The 20,548-nt window shown below is 35.3% G+C and overlaps 7 protein-coding genes and 1 non-coding gene across 8 annotated transcripts; 2 read left to right on the top strand and 6 right to left on the bottom strand.

Annotated features, from left to right (window-relative positions):
- Window positions 1-1,975: 1,975 nt before the first annotated feature.
- Window positions 1,976-3,382, bottom strand: PHYBLDRAFT_137713 (hypothetical protein; the record flags this gene model as incomplete). The annotated part of the gene is made up of 3 exons (XM_018429872.1): window positions 1,976-2,228; window positions 2,279-2,860; window positions 2,942-3,382. 3 exons carry the CDS (start codon window positions 3,380-3,382, stop codon window positions 2,199-2,201), a joined length of 1,053 nt encoding a protein of 350 aa, XP_018283679.1. The 3' UTR covers window positions 1,976-2,198.
- A 170-nt stretch (window positions 3,383-3,552) lies between these two features.
- PHYBLDRAFT_79926 (hypothetical protein) lies at window positions 3,553-4,160 on the bottom strand (the record flags this gene model as incomplete). Its single annotated transcript, XM_018443527.1, has 3 exons — window positions 3,553-3,777; window positions 3,865-4,037; window positions 4,061-4,160. The coding sequence occupies 3 exons, from the start codon at window positions 4,158-4,160 to the stop codon at window positions 3,583-3,585; spliced, it is 468 nt and encodes a 155-aa protein (XP_018283678.1). The 3' UTR covers window positions 3,553-3,582.
- A 144-nt stretch (window positions 4,161-4,304) lies between these two features.
- On the bottom strand, window positions 4,305-5,113 carry PHYBLDRAFT_70759 (hypothetical protein; the record flags this gene model as incomplete). Its single annotated transcript, XM_018442331.1, has 5 exons — window positions 4,305-4,343; window positions 4,397-4,501; window positions 4,555-4,629; window positions 4,743-5,033; window positions 5,096-5,113. The coding sequence occupies 5 exons, from the start codon at window positions 5,111-5,113 to the stop codon at window positions 4,305-4,307; spliced, it is 528 nt and encodes a 175-aa protein (XP_018283677.1).
- Window positions 5,114-5,418: 305 nt separating this feature from the next.
- On the top strand, window positions 5,419-6,282 carry PHYBLDRAFT_176025 (hypothetical protein; the record flags this gene model as incomplete). The annotated part of the gene is made up of 4 exons (XM_018437625.1): window positions 5,419-5,824; window positions 5,919-5,957; window positions 6,016-6,119; window positions 6,175-6,282. The coding sequence occupies 4 exons, from the start codon at window positions 5,419-5,421 to the stop codon at window positions 6,280-6,282; spliced, it is 657 nt and encodes a 218-aa protein (XP_018283676.1).
- Window positions 6,283-8,189: 1,907 nt separating this feature from the next.
- On the top strand, window positions 8,190-8,848 carry PHYBLDRAFT_70757 (hypothetical protein; the record flags this gene model as incomplete). Its single annotated transcript, XM_018442330.1, has 2 exons — window positions 8,190-8,412; window positions 8,751-8,848. The coding sequence occupies 2 exons, from the start codon at window positions 8,190-8,192 to the stop codon at window positions 8,846-8,848; spliced, it is 321 nt and encodes a 106-aa protein (XP_018283675.1).
- A 2,297-nt stretch (window positions 8,849-11,145) lies between these two features.
- On the bottom strand, window positions 11,146-11,227 carry PHYBLDRAFT_t294. The gene has a single exon. It is a non-coding gene; the product is annotated as a tRNA-Ser (tRNA).
- A 3,926-nt stretch (window positions 11,228-15,153) lies between these two features.
- Window positions 15,154-16,543, bottom strand: PHYBLDRAFT_70755 (hypothetical protein; the record flags this gene model as incomplete). Its single annotated transcript, XM_018442329.1, has 5 exons — window positions 15,154-15,431; window positions 15,496-15,727; window positions 15,796-15,890; window positions 15,967-16,267; window positions 16,334-16,543. The coding sequence occupies 5 exons, from the start codon at window positions 16,541-16,543 to the stop codon at window positions 15,154-15,156; spliced, it is 1,116 nt and encodes a 371-aa protein (XP_018283674.1).
- Window positions 16,544-16,761: 218 nt separating this feature from the next.
- On the bottom strand, window positions 16,762-19,670 carry PHYBLDRAFT_153323 (hypothetical protein; the record flags this gene model as incomplete). Its single annotated transcript, XM_018433113.1, has 4 exons — window positions 16,762-16,821; window positions 17,078-17,239; window positions 17,354-17,378; window positions 17,818-19,670. The coding sequence occupies 4 exons, from the start codon at window positions 19,668-19,670 to the stop codon at window positions 16,762-16,764; spliced, it is 2,100 nt and encodes a 699-aa protein (XP_018283673.1).
- Window positions 19,671-20,548: the final 878 nt, after the last annotated feature.

Here is a 20,548-nt window from a genome sequence, read left to right as displayed (position 1 = left end):
AAAGCAACTTTATCCCAGCCCTCAATAGAGCGAGGTGTAGGTGATAAAGAAGGCCTTTTAAGACTTCTTTCACCAGACATGACTCCACCTGAACAACCTAGTCCAAACCTTCATATGCAACAATTACTTCTATTACGACAGCAACAACAAACTCAACAACAGCACCAATTATCTCAGCAACAGCAATTAGCTCAGCAAAAGCAACAAGCAGAGGAGCAGCAACAAGCTCAACAGCAACTACCACATGGAATGAAGCAATCAGAACAAGAAGGCCAAAATTTACTTCACTTAATTCGTAAACACAGAGAATTACGGCCTGACCAAATGATGCAGAGTCCGGGTAAAGAACACCAAAAGGCGCTTATATATTCTCCAGTAGCATCTCCCAGAGGTGCTGCTGCATTGCTACAAACGCTTCAAGGCGGACATAATACTCCCTATCCTCCTACACACCCTTCTATCTCAAGCCCTACACATCTGACACAAATACAGGCAATTGATTTTACACAACAAGAGATTGAAAGGCGACTAGGAAAAAAGCTTTTATCCAAATCAGAGTTTATTCAGCAATTCCTATCCATGGTCCAGGTAAAAACAAATAAACCAACCCAGGCCAAACAAAAAAAAACTTAGCTACAAACCACTAAAGCTTTTTTTTAATTGTTTAAATTTAACATTTCTTATAGAATGACCAATCTTTTATGGATACGTTGTATGATAATTATTATGCCCATCAACTTGGACTTGCAGGTCTTCCTCATACAATTCATCATGGACAGGGACCAACATTGTTTCCAATGTGATGTAGAATAGAATTTATGGTTATTGCTTGTGACTGCTGCTTGCAATAAATATGATTTTCCTCTCTATCTTTCTATATTTTAACTTTACTCCTTGCCTTGTTAAGTAAGATTCGTGATGGACATGAACATTGGTTATGGCTCACTAGGAGGACCTAACATCATTATCCGCGAACTCACTCGTGATCGGATCAACTTCATTCTGAGTGATACCGACTTGAGGCAAGTAAATCTTACTCATCTATAATCTAATTTATACTAAAACTTCCCAACAGTGTCGCAAACTCTCTTCGACGTGTTATGATAGCAGAAGTGCCTACTGTGGGTCAGTCTAGCTCAAATACTTTATAAATTAGCTATTAGCTAATATTACGACTACGACAGCCATTGACATGGTAGAGATTGAGACCAATACTACCGTTCTTGCTGACGAATTTCTTGCCCATCGCCTGGGAATGGTCCCAATTGACAGTCGTGATGTTGAAAAGCTGCGCTACACAAGAGTAAGTTTGCCTTATTTTTAAAAAAGGACGGCCTATTCATCAATCATTCAGGATTGCACATGTTCGCAATATTGTCCCGAATGTTCTGTCGAGATGACATTGCATGTCAAGTGCACTGAAGAACGTACTACCGAAGTTACTAGCCGAAGCCTTGTCTCATCTAACCCTTCATTCGTACCTGTTGTTCAAGGTAAACTATTGATTATAATGCTATTATATAAAAAATTAAATGTGAATTCTTCCAAAACAAAAAAGATAAGAACGATGCTGGTATTTTGCTCGTCAAGTTGCGCAAAGGCCATGAGTTGAAGCTTAAATGCATTGCAAAAAAGGGTGTAGCAAAGGAACACGCAAAATGGAGTCCTGTTAGTGGTGTCGCATTCGAGTATGATCCTTACAACAAGCTTAGACATACACAATACTGGTTTGAAGAATCCATGAATGAATGGTAAAGTATAAGGATATGGTTGAATAGAGGTTGACCATGACTCATCATGGTGCACAGGCCACTGAGTAAGAATGCAGAGTTTGAGACACCACCGGAAGCTGATGCCCGTAAGTTCATGTATAACGTTATGATTAATACTATGTAATTTCTAAATATTATCTGTATAGCATTTGATTACAATGCAAAGCCAGATCGATTCTATTTTGAGGCAGAGGTAAATTGATGAATATGGTACTAGTGTACATATTTATTTACTTATTATTGTAATAGACGGTTGGATCATTAGCACCTGAAGAGGTGGTAGCAATGGCAATGAAAACATTGGTAGATAAGCTAGCCTACGTGCAGATGCAAATTCAAGAAGAAGTAGAAACAAGAGAACCAGAAGGTCTCACGGGCGGATGGAATTTTTAGAGGACGCGTTTAATAAAAAAAAATACATGCAATCTATTTCTTCTCGTTGTTCTCCTTGTACCACTATTTAAACATGTGTTAGTTGAAGAAGAAGTTTCGTAGTAATACTTTACCTTGACGCCCAATCTAATTCCTTCATCCAATCCAATCTGAGGCTCATAGCCAAGCAAAGTCTTTGCCTTTGTGATATCGAAATAACGCGAGCTCATGGCTTGCTTGATGCGGGACCGAGACATACCTTCCTTGAGTTCACTCTTGTCCCAGAATAGAGCTTTTATTTCATATATTGTCTCGCTAATTGCAGCAATTACCATGCTGGCATTGTACGAAAGAATGATCTTCTTGGACTTGGGCATGTGCATGCCATAAACTTCCCAGACCTTGGAAGCAAAATCCCAGAAAGGCACAGGAGTACCATTGGTCAAGTTAAATGCTTGTCCGGCAGCAGGAGAATTTGGATCACTGAGTTTTTCTGCCGCCAATACATGGGCATAGGCTACATTTCCCACATAGGTGAAGTCCATCATAGAAGTGTTGTCGCCAATCTGGAAACGGTGTTGGCCCTTTTGGCAGACCTCGACCATGCCTGGGATAAGCTGACGGTCACCAGGACCAAAGATGGCTGAGGGGCGGATTGTACAAGTGCGAATACCTTCAATACCATTGGCAGCCAAAACTACCTTTTCACACTCAATCTAATATGTATATCACAATAGTTAAAAAAAATAGCACACATTATGAAAAATGTAAATTATTTTCTTTTAATATATACTGACCTTGGACTCGGTATATACATCAATTGCCTGGGGTGGGTATGGGGCACTTTCGTCCACATTTACCATGGGTTCACCAGTAGAAATAACACTGCCAGAGCTGGTTACTACCAATACTTGGATACCCTTTTCTTGACAAGCACGAATGATATTTTTGGTACCATCAACATTGATGGAAAAGTAGAGATCTCGAGGAGGATTACTTGAGTTGACATGAGGAGGGGATGCAGTGTGGATTACAGCATCGATTCCATCAAGTGCAGCAAGGACATCCTCGTACTTGCGCAAGTCACCGACAATATATTTTACATCCTTTTCAGGCTGTGCTGGCATGGCAATGTCAAATACAGCAATTGTTGAGTTATCATTGCGCAGTCTGATCTGCTCTTGGACATGACGACCCAAAAAACCATTTCCGCCAATAATTATATATGATGATGGCATGAGGGCGTAAAAATGAAGAATAGAAAAGAAAAAGGTTCAAGTCCCTGTTATTTTGCCACACCCTTTCCATCCAACAACCCCACTCATCTTTTAACTCCCGCCGTACAGACAATCTCTCTATTCCTTTATGCTACCGAAACAAGTCTCAAAACAAAGCATATCAATGAGATCCCATTGTAATATGAAGAGTTGTATTTAATTTATTCGCTATCATCATCTTCATCGCTCTCGATTTTGCGTGACTTCATCGGCGCGTCGTCCAAGTCATCACCAACGGCTCGCTTACCCAACAATGTTCTGTTGGAGCTAGAGGCCTTCTTGTCGGCTACTTTTGGTCGGTATGTACCATCCAACTTAGCCACGACGTCTGACTTTGTCTTGGCGTAGACGATTTTCTAATTCCAGAAAAATATTGCTCTTAATATATAGTTTTTTGGATTGTTCCGCGATGCATCACATGGGATTCAAAGTGTGGTGCTTACCAAGGGACGGTCGTAGAAAGTGAATCCGTTCAGACTACGAAGAGCAGATGTTGCAGAGGCGACATTATCAAAGGCAATAAAGGCCTGTTCACGCATCTTTTCGGTGTTAATGGCATTTATAGCCAGAATAACTCCATAGGTAGAAAATAGACCATAGAGCGACGCCTTAAGTTCTAGGTATAAAGGTAAGGATCACTGTGGACATGGGAAATTCGGCCAGAGGTCCACTTGCCTGGAGTATGTGTCTTTCCAGAGAGGTTGGTAATGTACAATGTTTGTGTAGGATCTGAGCTCATTACGTTATACTGAAGAAATGAAGAAATGAAGAAATGAAGAAAGGGAGGGTGGCATTTGGCGGGCTATGAGTGAGTCAGTGCACAAGCCACACAAAGGTATAGCGGGATCGAATTTAATTAAGTTTATTCCAAAATGATACACGTCTATGCAAATCTGACTCTCTTAGTTGGCTTTTCCGGTTCCTGTTAAAGAAGTATAAGTAATAAATCTTAAATTAGACCTTAAATATATTTACCGCTTTCTTCGGGCGGGAAGCCTCTGTCTTAGCTTGAGCTTTAGCTTTGCGACCATCAGACTTCTTTGACTTCTGTGCTTCGACTAACTTTTGCTTGGTTTGTTCCTACGAAATAATTAGACAAACAGTTTTTTTTTGACTATGTAATTTGGTCTTACAAGTTTATCTTGTTTCAATGACTTTTTATCTTCCTTCTTCTCTTTTTTACTTTCCAAGTATTTTTGTACTGCAACCTAAAAAATAAAATGTCCACAAAAAAGACGTAGTGGAATGGAGGTAAGCCCTTTTGTTAACTTCTAACAAGTAAAAGTTCCTTTTTTGGTTTTTATATATTCCAACAATTTACCTTTCGGGCAATTTTTGCATCTTCCTTTTCCTGCTCTTTTCCAGCGGCTTTTGCGATTACCTCCATCATAAAATCCTTTATGAATTTTGGCATTAGTTCCATTCCTGAAAGATCCACTTTAGATCCTACCTTCTTGGCATATTTAGGGTTGATTGCTTCTGAGCTGATGCGCTCGCGCTGCTTGTGCTTCTTGTTAGGCTTTTCGACCTTTGTGGCTACGGTTACGGAAACAACCGATGTGGCTGTCTTTCTGGGTTTTGCCTTTACGCCTGCCTTTGTGAAATTCTTTGCCTGTCGATGATGGAATCAATTAGCTCATTATCATATATAAATATTACTACCAAGTGCTTTACCTTTTTTGTGTATGCCATTGTGAGTAACTTGTTCACAAACAGATCTTTTCCGGTCTTACCTGTCAATGGGTGGCTTAATAACCGATTGAGATACCGCTCGCGTGAGTTTGTTCTGAAATGCGTGCTTCTTGGTATTCATTCCTTACTTTCCTGCTCTAATGTCACGCTGGTCTCTTGTCCCTGCACTGTTCAGGCCTCGTCTGATCAGAATTACACCATTAAATTTAGCTACAATACAAATAAGAACGTTTAACCCTCAAAGAATGACATTATCAAAAGCTGTACAAAAGCAACCTTTTCGCCCCATGAACAATATAAATCCAATGATTGTCGTCAATGGCATTATTGGTATTAATTCAGCTGTCTTTGGAATGTGGTATTATGCAAATGAATCTGCCCGAAGCTTTGGTGATCCTTCTTGGCTTTGTTTTATGAGACGAAATTTTACAGCCTCGCCAGAAGGAATTCGAGAGGGTCGAATACACACACTCTTTACAGCATGCATATCACACAGTAGCGTTGTTCATTTTGGTGTTAATATGCTCCTTTTACATTCATTTGGAACAGCTTTGGCATTATCTTTGGGAGCTATGCGATTTTTGACGCTCTATGCTGGTGCAGGGGTTGCTGGCTCTATCGCTTCTGTCTTTAATAATGCTTATATCCGCCCAGCTGTGGAACGGAGATTGGGATACGAACATAAAAAAAGAGCGTCCCTAGGCTCTTCAAGTATGCTACTAAATGTGTTAAGCTCTTATAATATATATATGTATATGTATACGTATATTACTCACTTTGTTTCCCCTTTAAAAAATCTTTGAAGGTTCAGGAATGGGAATAGCTGCCATATACGCCCTTGCTTGTAAGACCGTGTTAGCTTAGGTCTTCCATAAATAGTAACGTCTGTGTTATATGATTAGATCCAGGCTCGCAATTTCTGCTCTTATTTGTCTATCCTATCCAGGCAACTGTCTGTGTGGGATTATTGGCTACGTTCGATATAGTTTCATGTTGTTTTATGCCGGTAAAGTTCTAATATTCTCCCGTACAACCCATATATCTGCTAACATAATGTTTAGAACAACTTTGTGGACAGCGCAGCACATTTGGGTGGACTGGCTTATGGATTAGGCTACTGGTTTCTTCGTATTAGGCCTCAGGTCAGGCTTGGGCGAATTCGATTTTAAGCAGAGAAGTCATACAAATAGGCTAGAAAATACCATAAAGCCTTTGACACAATTAAAAATATAGCATATCTATTCGAATATACCAACTTTGAACATTTGCTATTTATTTTTACTCAATTTCTAATAGAAAACTCTATGATGTTGATTCGATTAATTGTCGTTAAAAACATACAAGCAGTATAATGTATCTTTTTCTAATTAGAAAGACAGGATAAAATTAAAAGATCATATCATATACAACTTATAATTTGTCAGGACTGGATTGTAATTGACACTCAGTCCCAGTATTATTCAATCATAAAACATTGCCTTATTAAGAATGTTAATAAGCAATGACTACTATATTTTCACTAATTATTCGCCAACTTTGAATAAATTATTCACGCATCTGTAAATAAATTTTCACGCAAAATTATAAGGATAATAGATTGTTGTTAGATGTTCTGAACTATTGCTCCCAAAAAAAGAAATAAGGACAAATCATGTCTCACATGGTTTTCCTTGGCATATTAGGGGGTTTCACCAGCTTTGAATGTTGACTGTTGGATATAGCGGTAGTTTAATTCTGAATATGATTGGCTATAACAAATCTTCAAAAAATGAAAAACGAGCATCCAACCATCTAAAAAAATAGTTCGATACTCTAGATGTCGTGACTTAGCCGAAATTTTGTAAATTTTGTACTTTATGTACGATGGATGGTGAAGTTCATATAGAAGCAAAGTCAAAAATAAAACATAATCAATCTATATAAAAGTAGTTATCTTGATACCAAATTATATAAGTCTAACTTACTTGTGAGGGATTTGGGCATAGGCACTATATTTATGGGTACTCTAATCAAGCGCATTGTACATATGAATTTTGACGTATATGAGAGAAAACATATCAACCAAGGGTCATTAGGGGGTTTCACCAGTCTTTTTTCGATACTTATTATTATTGGCTGGTGCTTAAACTACCGCTATATCCAACAGTCAACATTCAAAGCTGGTGAAACCCCCTATTCTGTTCAATTTCCTCCATGATACATGGAATAAATAAGCTGTATCTCCATGAAAATATATTTACAGTAGCTACAAATTATGCACGATATAGATAACACATACATACATGTATTCCCTATAAGCTTTGTCTTATTTAATATGAAAAAATAGCATAACTCTTACAAATTGAAACTTGGACAAATTTTCCAAATTTTAAAATCCTGGTTCTGAAAATGGCAACTTTGGGCCTGTTTCAGATGTCGGTTGTCAAATATAGCAACTTTATAAATGTCTCCATTTTTCTGGTGATTTCAGAACATTTAACGACACTATCTAATATCACCTAATATTCGAAAGAATTTATGAAAAAAAGGTCAAGAAGTTTAACAGTTAAGGTTGATCCGTCGTTCTGTGATTTTTCCCCTCACTCTAATGTTAAAAAACCATTTTTTTCAATATTCTAAAAATAATTTTATGTGAAAATAAAATCCAAATGTGTGAATTTCAATGGAAGTAATGTGTGAAAATACAGTAGTAGACTAAGCAATGACAAAGAAGTAGCTGGTAAAAAATCACTTAGTAATAACTACTTAGCAAATATCGTCTCTTAGCCATTCCCCAATTATATCATATATCCCAAAACATATAAATATCTCAAATATTCTAACAAATAAACATTATCTTTATCTTCATATTCGTTATATTCATATTCTCTTATTAGAGAACCCGTTGGGATGCGATATTTTCAAATACTGCTAAAAAAGAATTATTAGTGAAACCCAGTCAAAAAAGAAAAACTCAACCACAGTTGATGAAAACATAAGTACTGTGACAAACATAAGAGAGATACATCTTAATAAACTTGGTTCTTCAAGACTTATTATCTTAAGTAGATATATAGAGACGACCCTTGACTATATCATGTTTATGTTTGAAGGTGGAAAATTAAGCTCAATTTTTAATAAAGACTTGGTGATGAAATGGAGTGAAAAACTAGAAAACTCCCGGTTTTTCACTCGACAACAGGTTCTCTATTTAATCTGGAAAGATAGTTTCTGGCGGCTTTTGATTACGTGTAAAGATCATGAAAATTGTATGATGGATAGTAGTGTAAATATAAAATCAAATGGGTCTATTGAAATAGGTTCGTATTCATATTTTTATAAGTTCATTCTACACCAATCAAGGTGGCATATCTCAATTCATATAGAGGACAAACTCATCCTCAAATATTGGTAGCAATACAACCGTGGATCATATGTAATGGATCATTTGCTTTGACCTATGGTTATACGGAACAGAATCGTTTGCTTTTTGCTTTATATATGCCCAACCATAGATATGATTGCACTTTGTCCTTTAAAAAAACCTAATAAAGTGAAGTATAAGTGTTTAGCTCTTCATCTACAACTATATGGCACTGACCTTTTTAAACAGTATATGAAGACTTGATGTTCTTGAACTTATCTTTTAAAATAACAGGCGTATCCTCTCAAAGTGTTGATACAACCGGTCCTCGACTTGAAGTATCACAGTCTGTGTATATATGCGAGACATATATAGTTGAACGCATTAAATAAGTTGTTTTAGCAAAAAAGGTTTGTATAGGTAACAGAGCTCAAATTACATCCGCAGCTTCGTTAAATAAATCTTCATTGATGATCTTTAATAACTCCTAACTTACTCGGAATCTGAGAAACTTACGATCATGAATGATCTTGTCTTTATTTATATTTAAGTGACTCTAATAAGATGTTCACGCACACTGTAATAGCCATAGAATAAGTGGCTCTTTCAAAACCACTCCCTCCACACTTTACAGCATCAAAAAAACAAGTATCAGTAAGTACCTTATAATAATTTTCTAAAGATCATATACTATTATTTTTTGGTATAATTCTTAAATATTAAATAAACCCCTTTTTTTGTTTGCACTTCTTTAAAGTATTCATATTTGACGATTACATTATTAATTATACTAATATATATTATACATGAATGTATTTTATTATAACAGACCATATATTATGCTATCCATATCCTTTAGATAATATCGTGTGTATGTTTATATGCGTCAGGCTTAGTATTAATATAACAAGTGTGAATCTCGCTTGCGAGTATAGGTTTGTCAAAAATAGATACAGAAAGTAGCAACTAACTAGTTCAAAATATAAACAGAGCAATGCTCAGATATATTTAGTAGCTGCAATGCATTAAAAAGGGTATTCATTGAACATAAATATACGTACACATACGTTTGTAATGGCTGTTAAGAGCTAATATACATCAGATTATATTAAGAATACGTATACAGATTGATATTTAACTATCATATTTTAAATTGGAAAATACAGTACAGTCGAAGGATACGGAAAGGCTTTTCTTTAATAAGTGAAAAGAATAAGATGATGTGTGGTGATCCAGACACTCGGATGTTAAATTTATCACATATAAGAACATATTCATATTGGGATAGCGTAGTAGCTATCATCTTGTCAGTATAAAATATATATAAACGATTAAGTAATCAGCCCAATAATTATTACAGTTAGTACTGTAGATAATATCTTAAAGATTGTTAAGATAATTATATCATACTGCTGGGTAAACTGTGTCAGATCGATATGGAGCTAATTTAGTAGGAAGTCCTAAAGCTCTAGTATAAAAGAGAAAAGAATAGCTAAGAGCTAAAGAAGTACGATTTATGACTTGATGTCATAATTGTAACACCGACACTAGTTAAGCAGTAAATACACTCTAATAACCAAATATAGTAAAGGAAGAAAGCCTTAAGAAACTAAGACGTAATGACAAGAGCAGATTGTGTTTTCTTATAAAAAGGGACACTTTTTATTTATGAATAAAGACAACTTATATACAGTCTCAAAGTATTTCTATACGTCTCTATTATCAAATATTTTATTTTTCTATTGTTTTGTACCTGAAATACCACAAGTTCGTAACTTGTTACGAGGTTGGTATTTTAAAGACTGACTTTTAAATAGCAAAAATTATGAGTATGTAACTCGGTATGAGGTCAGAGGTATAAATCCTGCCATTTCCTACAGTGTATATTGAGCTCTGAGTTTATTTCTGTAGTATAAAAAAATAAATGTAATATATGTTTTATTTAGCATTTTAAAGCAAGCCCAGTTTCTTAGACAAAATACTATGAATCCTATTAGAAAACAGTAGTCACTCACAGTGGCATTAGAAATATCACTAAATAATGTGCAGAGTAAGAAAAAAACATGCTCAATATAGTGATAGTAATAAAATTTCTGTCCACCATTCATATCACTATATTGAGCTTTGACTATAGAAAGATAGATAACTTTTATTGAATAAAATAACGTTTTCTTTTATATCTTTTCTAAATCTACCCAGCCATTATAAATGTCTGTTTCGGTTTGTATTCTACTTTTGTTAAGCTATGTCCTTTCTAATTCTTTTGTGAGCAAAAGGAAATCACTTTGGTCGTCATTCTCAAAAGAGAATTCTGTTTAATTGTCATCCTGATTGGCTGACAAGAATTCGGGCATGACAATGTCGGACATTATTTTGATGAATCCGTAAAATCTGAAGATAGTTAACCACAGTACTTCTTTATGTGCAGTGATATCTTCCTGAGCATTAACCACAGTATAATGACTATTTCTTTAATTAAATATAAATAATAACTACTGCGGATAATGCACAGTATTAGTTTAGAAAACTATATAAGACAATTCAATTCATATCAATAAAAAGTATCTTATCCTCTCTTTGATTTTACGTATACTCCTTGATCCCCAGTGGGTTTGACCTTTTGACTTTGTTATAGTAAAAGGAAGACTAACCCAGATTGGGAACAACAACAAGATAAAAATAAAAATGACGTCGACTGCAGGATTTGAACCTACGCGGGCAGAGCCCATGTGATTTCTAGTCACACTCCTTAACCACTCGGACAAATCGACCTGCTTTATTTATAACACAAAGTGCAATTTTAATAGTTAACGTTTAACGATATTTCGGTTGTCCGGCAGTGCAGTGACATTGCAGAATTCTTTGTAATTCTAGAAAAATTATATTCTATTATTTTTTTTTTGATTTTCTGATGGCAGCCGAGGCTGAATAGAAAGCAATATTTTGATTTGTAGAGTAAAACACCAATAAGTATACCGAAAAGTATCATTCTGTCAACAATAACTTCATGCAATTACACATTGTATCTGTTGTGATGATTGAAGTTAAAGAAGTTTTTAAGAGGAAGAATTAAAGATTTGAGATTAGGAACGAAGATTCGTGAGAACTTGTGTAGGTTTTGTTTATTGAGAAAAGATTTTATATCAAAGTTTGACGAGGTTTCTACACTGAACTACTACTGCTATTTATATTATTTTGGATTGAAAAAATTATATGACTGGGATCAGGTAATCGATCCTATCTGAGCCTTAATCAGAGCAACGTGATCTTGGAATAATTAATGTATGATTAATTATATAAATGTGTGTAGTCCCAATGAAGTCTTAACATCGAAAGTAAATATGTTTATCAGTTATAATTATGCTTATAATAATATTACTATAATATGAGATGTGGTATTTCAGGTACGAAACAATAGAAAAATAAAATATTTGATAATAGAGACATATAGAAATACTTTGAGACTGTATATGAGTTGTCTTTATTCATAAATAAAAAATGTCCCTTTTTATAAGAAAATACAATCTGCTCTTGTCATTACGTCTTAGTTTCTTAAGGCTTTCTTCCTTTACTATATTTGGTTATTAGAGTGTATTTACTGCTTAACTAGTGTTGATGTTACAATTATGACATCAAGTCATAAATTGTACTTCTTTAGCTCTTAGCTATTCTTTTCTCTTTTATACTAGAGCTTTAGGACTTCCTACTAAATTAGCTCCATATTGATCTGACACAGTTTACCTGGCAGTATGATATAATTATCTTAACAATCTTTAAGATATTATCTACAGTACTAACTGTAATAATTATTGGGCTGATTACTTAATCGTTTATATATATTTTATACTGACAAGATGATAGCTACTACACTATCTCAATATGAATATGTTCTTATATGTGATAAATCCAACATCCGAGTGTCTGGATCACGACAGCAGCCCTATTTTCATTTATTATTTTTCTGACAACGTTGCACCACACCAACTCAACACTTGTCAGCACCGCCAACAGTAGTGGGGGCAGAGCTTATCACCTTGCCCTTTTCAAGCTGTTTTTTACGTGACACCTTGGGCTTTGTTTTTCTAATCTCCAATTTCGGGTGCTTGGACAAGACGTTGTAACAGTGAACAAGATTGAAGTTTGTTCCTGTTTCAGCAAAGTACATTTGCTTTTCTTTTGACTTCTAAACTTTTACTTAACTACTGTGTACATCATAATATATATTGTTGACATATTAATTACTTACATCCGATTCTTCATTTGAGCCACTTGATTGTATCCCTCTTACTTGAGACAAAAGCCCAGCGTACTTACTGACTACCCTGCTGATGATATGCCAACAAGCATGCAAAGCATGCTCATCGCTCTTAATAGCATCTTTACCCAAGGACTCGTGATAATGAAAGATTATTATTGGCCAAAATTTCTCACTCTTTTGCTCAACACCACTGACAGCATCCAAGGCAACAAAAAGATACGAGCGGCAAAGTTGTTTGTCTTCTTGGACAGAGAACTTCTTTTTTAGGGAACTTTTCTCTTTTATATAAATATTAAAAGTATTTTTTATCAGTTACAGTAACAGATCTCTTTACTTTAGTATCACATATAAACTGCTTTGAATGAAAAAACCACTTTTTCCAGGAATTCTAGGCTCATCATTGGAATTGGTAATGGGTGGGGTGCTCATTTTTTTTTTAAAAAAAAAACTTTATTAATTTTTTGATTTTTGGTGGAAGGAAAAAGAAACAAGAAAATTTAAATGCTCAGCAAGTTTTTAAAATAAGCATCTATTTCCATGCTCAAGGTCATAAAAATCACAGAGTATGTAAATACATGCTGTCGGAAATGTTACTGCTGCAGACATTTTTTTTGAAAAGCATTTACAAAAAGCACTTAAATCGGAAAAAACTGAATTTAAATGCTACTGCTGCAGATGCTCTAACAGATATAAACAATATTATTTTGTCTCTTTAATAAATGTCACTCTCACAGTATCTACTTTTCCCATTATTGAGATACTAACCCATAAACAATCCCAAATACCTCATCCTTCATAACCTTCAGCGCTATATAAAGCTTAAAGAAAAGGCGAAATATGTAACAGTTTTAGATAGTGAAGAAGTAAAAGCTTATCTTTAAATTATATACTTGTCAGCTTTTTTTTTCTGCTCACAACAGACTTATCCTTTCAAAATATAGAGTTCCTTCTATGATCTATGTCTTTGACTAAACCCAAATTTACTTTTAAACAAAATGAACATCAATTCAATAATCCCATGTATTCCCATCCAATACAGAAACCAAACAAATCCTGTCGTTGTGCAAGACATATTGGTAGTTGAGTCTACGGTCTATATACATCTATCCTATCCAGATCACAAACACGTAGATTAGGCATGACATTACCTCTTTATCAGAGACAATTCAATTGACAATAACGCACCCTATATGTCGCGTATTATATTGAGATAAAGGCACTAGACCTTGGTCAGGTAGATTCAGGAAAGATAAAGCCGGAAAATAGTAACACAGTGTGTGTTCTTTTGGACCTATTAAGATCACGAATATCTTGTAAAGACGTATGACGCTCTTTGCAGGATTCTATTCAATTCCTTGCACAAGACATACCCTTGTGCATTGTATTTCACCATTGGTACCGTTTTAGAAGAGCTTTACAGCAAAGTATTATAGATTATTCTTGTATAAAAGTCTTCAAATGAAGCACTAATAAAGTATTCATCCTTATTCATTCTTACTTTATTGATTAAATCCCTTATTATCTTGTCTATACATCTATTTCGTTGTCACTGATTTATAACCGCTCTTTGCAATAGTTATAAACATACTTCTTGATATATTTGTCTTTTCTATATATATATATATATATTACCGCACCTTTTTATTATTGGATAAACCCGAGTGTTATCCCAGTAATTCATCCCTTATTTTTATATATATATATATACACTGCCATCTAAATTTGTTGGCAACTCTCATTTATTGCTATTTTACTGACGTTGCACTACAAAAACTCAACACTCGTCAAGAGGAACGACCGGGTCAAATGAAAATTACTATGATTTTGGCCAATTTTTTTTTCAGCCCATTGAGCTCATGATACTTGTATTGTATTAAACCTGCTATCTAAGATTTGTTTAGGTTAACACTCTGCTTTCAAAAGAAAACTAAGAGGGTCGAAAAAAGTCTCACGAAAAGAAAAATAAAGATAAGAAGGTAGTCAGAAATAAAGTGGAGCAAAAGCAAGGCTTGTAGACAGATAAACCCGAATTATGAAGAAGCATTTCCCAAAACTCTCAGAAAAAATAATAAGGACCAAGAGCCCTAGCGAGAGTTATTCTGAGCTTCGGTTTGTTTGATCCATGGCCAACACGCCTGAAGTCAGAGATGTGCTGAAATATGCTGGGGTAGAATTGTCCATAATGGTGACTGGAGTGAACAGCGATGATATTCTTGCCTTTATACACAGATTGAAGGAGAAGAGAGAGATGGAAATGTCATATGTGGAGGAGAGGTAGAGGATGTATGAGGAGAGACAAGCGATGCTCAAGGCCAATATATAAGGATATTGGTATTGAAATCTTAAAATTATAAATTTATATATATATTTAATATGCCACAAGTCGTTACTCTTTTTTAGACTTTAGATGTTTGTTTATAGCAGTTTTAATAGCACATTTTATTGACATAAGAGGCCGTAAATATAATCATCTGGTGTTGGAGGAGTAACACCAAACATCCTGCTTGTATGATTACCACCATTGTAACAAACATGAATGTTTTTTAAGAACGTTCCAACGGTATAGTACAGTTCAAAGGAGCTCTGGTCACTTCGCTGGGTCTGGGAGTACCTCAGAAATTCCCAGAGATTTCCAACATGAGTAAACTCATTCCCAACCACACGATGTAGCCCAGCCATTGTCTTGTTGATATCCAATTCAACCTCGTCCAACGGTACTAAAGTAAAGTTGTAAAATTTACAAGGATTATATATCGAAATAGATGATTATACAGTACTTACGCTTGTGAAACGGTGCCATTATAAGAGCTGACTCGGTGTAGTTTTTATCACCGTACACGTAGTAGCAGGGTCCATTTGAGCTCTTGAAATCAAATGCTTCGCGCATACTATTTTCTAATCCACTATTTTCGTAGAAATTCATATCCTTGGGATTCCCAATTTCAGGGCCCATTATGGAAGAAGTAATACCGTCAGGAGTTACCACTGCTTGGTATTTCAGCCCATATTCACTCTACACAAGCCGTATAAGTCTAGTTAGTAAGATATATGATAAAAGTATGGCTATAATTATTTACCTACACTATATTCGTTACTTATGACTTCTTGGTCACAGTCTGGTTTGGCTGACCTGTTGAATAGACCATCAATAAATCCAACACATTCGGATGTTGGTGCTTATTATCCGAGTAATAAATAAAATGTTACTATTATCAAGTTTGTAGACATGTTAAATCTTAAAATCTCCCTTACCAGTTTTACTTATGGCTTCACTAAAGCGTACCAGATTCTCTTCACGGAACTGGTAGGTGTCAAACTCAAGACCAGTATGAAACCTCTCATAAAGTTTCTCAATCATTTCATTGAAAATGGTAATAAGAGTACATTCTGACCTTCCGAAAAACAAAGTCAAATTTGCTACGCGAGCAGGAAAAGTCATTCTGCGAAGCATGATAGTCAAAGCCTCTGTAGACGGGATAAAGAACTGGCTTGGGGACCCTTCACGAAAGCAGACTTTTTCCCCCAGTTCAAGAAGAACAGCTAACGATTGTATCTAGTTTGATAAGTCAACTCCATTAATACCTCTTTTCCTTTCTGGAAAGTAAACAGTATCTTTTACCTGAGAGAAGGTAAATTTAAATAAGTATTTGCACTCTTCATCTGGTAAAGTGCTAATATCCATATAACCTTGACGACGAAAGGGATATGATATAGGATCAAATTCGCTTTGGTACACTAGAGCACGTCCAGTTCCTTCATCAACGATAAGTTTAGATATATAGTACAAATATGCATCTGTGACGGCGATCAGACGTTGAATAGTAGACATTTAAAAAAATTATTTGGATAAAAAGAAAAGTAAGTGTTGTGTTGCCCGTCAGATTTTCTGGTGCTTTTATACAGTGTTTCTACTTGAGATTGAGACAAATTAGGTTTTTTTTAGACCAATGAGAGTTAGGTTTTAGACGAAAAAAAATTGAGAGAAATCATTACTGATTTTTTAGACAAATAAGGATTATTTTGTAGAATATTTTTACCTGTAAAAATCTAAATTCCCGCGTAAAGAGACCCGTGTTCGATACGGGAATATAAGTGGTTGAGAATAGGCTATTCGCTTCAAGAGAATAGTGGTGGTTGATGGCGGTTATTTAAAGCTTCTACTGCAGTTTGATATATGTTTTTGGAATCATTCACATCTCTATTCCACATCATCCCGCAACTTTAACAAGAGAGGATGCTTGTGAAATTAACTAATATATTTGTAATGTTAATTTCATTACAAAAGTGGCAAATCTTTAGAATAAAAAAAGATAAAAGCATTGTTAGCTAAGCCTTACAAATGTGTTAAGCTTATTGGGTTTACCTTGGATTTTCTGAACTCTCCAACATCTGCCACAAGAAGGTCTCCACCCATTCGCCTATTTCTCAATGCTCGGTACAGAACACCTACAAATCCTGCATGTTGGCCTTTAAATGAGACAGAATCTTTGCCTTCCATGCTGGTAGCAAAGCATTGATAGGCAATCTAGAAAAATTATGGTTGTTGTTTTCTGGTCGCCATTGTCTTTTTCCATTAATGAAACATCTATACAAATAACTAGTGCTCTCAAGATGTATTAATGTACTATGTATGTATTACCCTCAATTGTGAATATTCTGCTTGCCTTTATTTTTCATCTAACGATATCTCCTTTTCTTCCGCATCCTTCTACTTCGTTTTGTGTTTCCTTTCTTTCTTTCTTAAATAGATATAGTTTGTTCATATGTATACACACGAGCATGTGCATTAATATCATATGAATCAATGCTCACTGTCAAGTGCTCATACATTAACCCCAAAATAAAAAATAAGTTGCAAGTGAACATAATAATGATAATATAAGCTTATGACGAAGACTCAAAATTTTATGTCATTTAATGCCAATTGTATTATGAAAACACAATATATACATATATATATACATTGTGAGAAAAAGGGTATAGTAACAGTTTATTTATTTATATTATAAACATAAACTGGGTTTCATAGGGCGTAGCGTCTTAACTTTAATAGATGCCTAGACTTTACTTGTATTTTCTAATATTAAATCATCAATAACTAACCTATCGATGTGTCTGTACAGCATGTTAACATAGCCTGTGGATAAGTTAAAATTTCTGTTAGCTTTGATAAAAGCTGGTTTATCTTTGGGTAGGTGTAGCTGTTGGATGTTATTGTTGTTCATTGTACTTTTTTGACACATCGTAAAGTATTCATGACAATAACTGGCTTCGTCATCCCTCAATATTCGCGTACAGTTATGCTTATTCCCCGCTCCCGAACATGTACATTGAAGAATCCAGATACATTTTGTACAATCTGGAGTGGAAGGAAATGTAGCTATAGCTGTAATATCGGCTTCCGGGAGTGTAATTTGGCTTTGTAGACAAAGGGCGATGTAATTGATCCTTGTTCCTGTCGTCTCATAGAATGTAGTAGTGTGCTTATAAAACCTGACGTCGGTGAGTTCCAAAGATTGTAAGCACAGGCAGGATACATCAAAAGATATACTCCTATTGTCAAGAGGAATAACAGTCTTTATCCTTACGCCGCGCAATTTGAGTTCTATAAGCTGCCTGCATCGAAATACAAGGTATTTCATTGACTCATTAGATATATTTGCATCCTCAATCACAAGTACTTCGAGGCCATGGATCGTGTGGTTACCCGAAACAAAATTTTCAGAGGTAGCAAATGGAGACCTTAATTTGAGTTTTTTTAGAGAAACACAGTGGTCCAATATATCGTTTAATGATACATTCTCAAGTGCATGTACATTCAACTCGAGGAGATTTTTACAAGAGTGAAAAGCTGACCAGGATATTGGTGTATTGCGGGTATTGCAGATATCTAAAGTAAAACCTTCGAGGGCTGCTGAATTGGAAAATAAAAACTGCCGAAGGAGTTCTCTGTTCAGGATATAAAAGTCGTTTTGGTACCCTTCGCCAACCGTGGAGAAGTATGCTTCCTTGATATCTTTTCCATCTCTACGTAGAACCTTAAGCATGACACCGTTTGATACAGGCTCGTAGAGGATATCTGAGCAGGTCTGTATATTGATTACCTCTAGATATTGGGCAGCGTGGGGTAGACTTGGCAAAATGAGCATTAATTCGAATTGATCCATGTGCGATAATGCTCTGTTGGAGTAAGCACGCCACTCCAAGGTATGCATACACGGATACTTTCGAAGGATATAGAGTACCCAGAATGGCTTCCATGAACCATACCCAAAACACACCTTCCGCAACGTGCTGGCCTGGTTGGCAAAAAAGATCTGCCTAATATCCTCGTCTTTTATTTCACCAAATTTTGCAGTGAGAGTCAGGTCCTCTAATAAGGGTAGATAATCATGGAGTGCCTCCATATCTTTCCAAGTAAAAACATGGCTCTCTACATCGACAGTAATCGACAAATCCAGTTGTGTGAGTTGCGGTAGATGTGATATAACTTTTAGAAATTCATTCACAACACTTTGCCCGTCTGCTGCCATCCAGACAATTGATAAATTTGTCAAGGACTTCCAGAGCCCCCAATCAATTGGTATTTTGGCATGAAGAAAGTCTGGATCGTGGGTCCGGATATAAAGGTCTTTTAATTTCTGGAAACGTTGTTGTAAAACATGCATGTGTTGGTCATTAGGGCAAGCGTTCTCTTGGATGTAAAGGCTTCGAACACAAGTGTCTGAGCTCCGATAGGTGGCTTCTCCGCTAGTAAATTGGTTGAGAATAGTGGCAAGTGTCTTTGGACGTTTAATGCTTATACATCTCCACAATGAATCTTGAAAAGGTCCATTCCACGCTCTAGAGACTACGGTGCAGCTGAGAGTATCTTCGATTGAGAGATGAAAGGCAATTGTAGAAAGAATTTCATATGGTAATTCAGATGACTTGATTGAGGGAATGGTCTTTGGCATCCTTGATGGAATAGCAGGGTGTATATAATGCGTAATAGAATCAATCAGATTTGAAAGAAGAAGAAAAGTAAAGTCCGCTTTTAGTGAAACAAAGCAGACGTGACAGGAACACAAAAGGATACAAAATTATATATAATACAATATAGTATTAAAAGAAGTATAAATGACGATCTCTAGAGAATGGAAGCTAAAGTCCCTTTGTATTTCTTTACTTGATTCCTTGAATAAAGAGAAGGAATGAAAAATGCTGTAGATTTTGCACAGGTCGAAAGAACAAATGTGAGTGATTAATTATTTGAATTGATTAATTTATTACAAAAGCCAAAGCATTTTTTGTTGTTGTTTTATTATTACACAGTCTATTTTTAATCCAAATTACTGGTTAGATTTTCTTTATTATTATTATTTTTGGACACTGTGCAGTACAAGATGTTCATTTTCTTCTTATTTTTATTTATATATAAATATGTGCGGATTTAAGCACAAGTATAAATAGTCTATCAAGATATTGAGAGGTATGTGATTTTCAGTCGACCATTTAGAAATAAGATGCTAGAAGAATATATGATTTCAGGGTAGTATCCAAGGAAGAATACTAGAGTGCCAGCACTATACAAATACCGAGTACCCATTTAATCAATATTCCAAAATATTTTCATATGTTTCATACACTGATAATTAGGATATTCATTAGTATTAAAGAAATAGGCTGATTAAACGCTACATGTTTTTTCTTTAATATATATATATATATATAAGCCCATTGTATGCAATAACAGTAAATAAGTCTAATTTGTGTCAGCCAAGTTTTGGTATAAACAATTTTTAACAGAGCCACAGTAGCTGTGCTTTACCTTTTATAAATACCAACAAAAAAA

The sequence above is a fragment of the Phycomyces blakesleeanus genome (assembly GCF_001638985.1).
Source record: "Phycomyces blakesleeanus NRRL 1555(-) unplaced genomic scaffold PHYBLscaffold_43, whole genome shotgun sequence".
NCBI lineage: Eukaryota > Fungi > Mucoromycota > Mucoromycetes > Mucorales > Phycomycetaceae > Phycomyces > Phycomyces blakesleeanus.
Note: the sequence above shows the minus strand (reverse complement) of the source record. Positions and strands in the feature narration are given on the sequence as shown.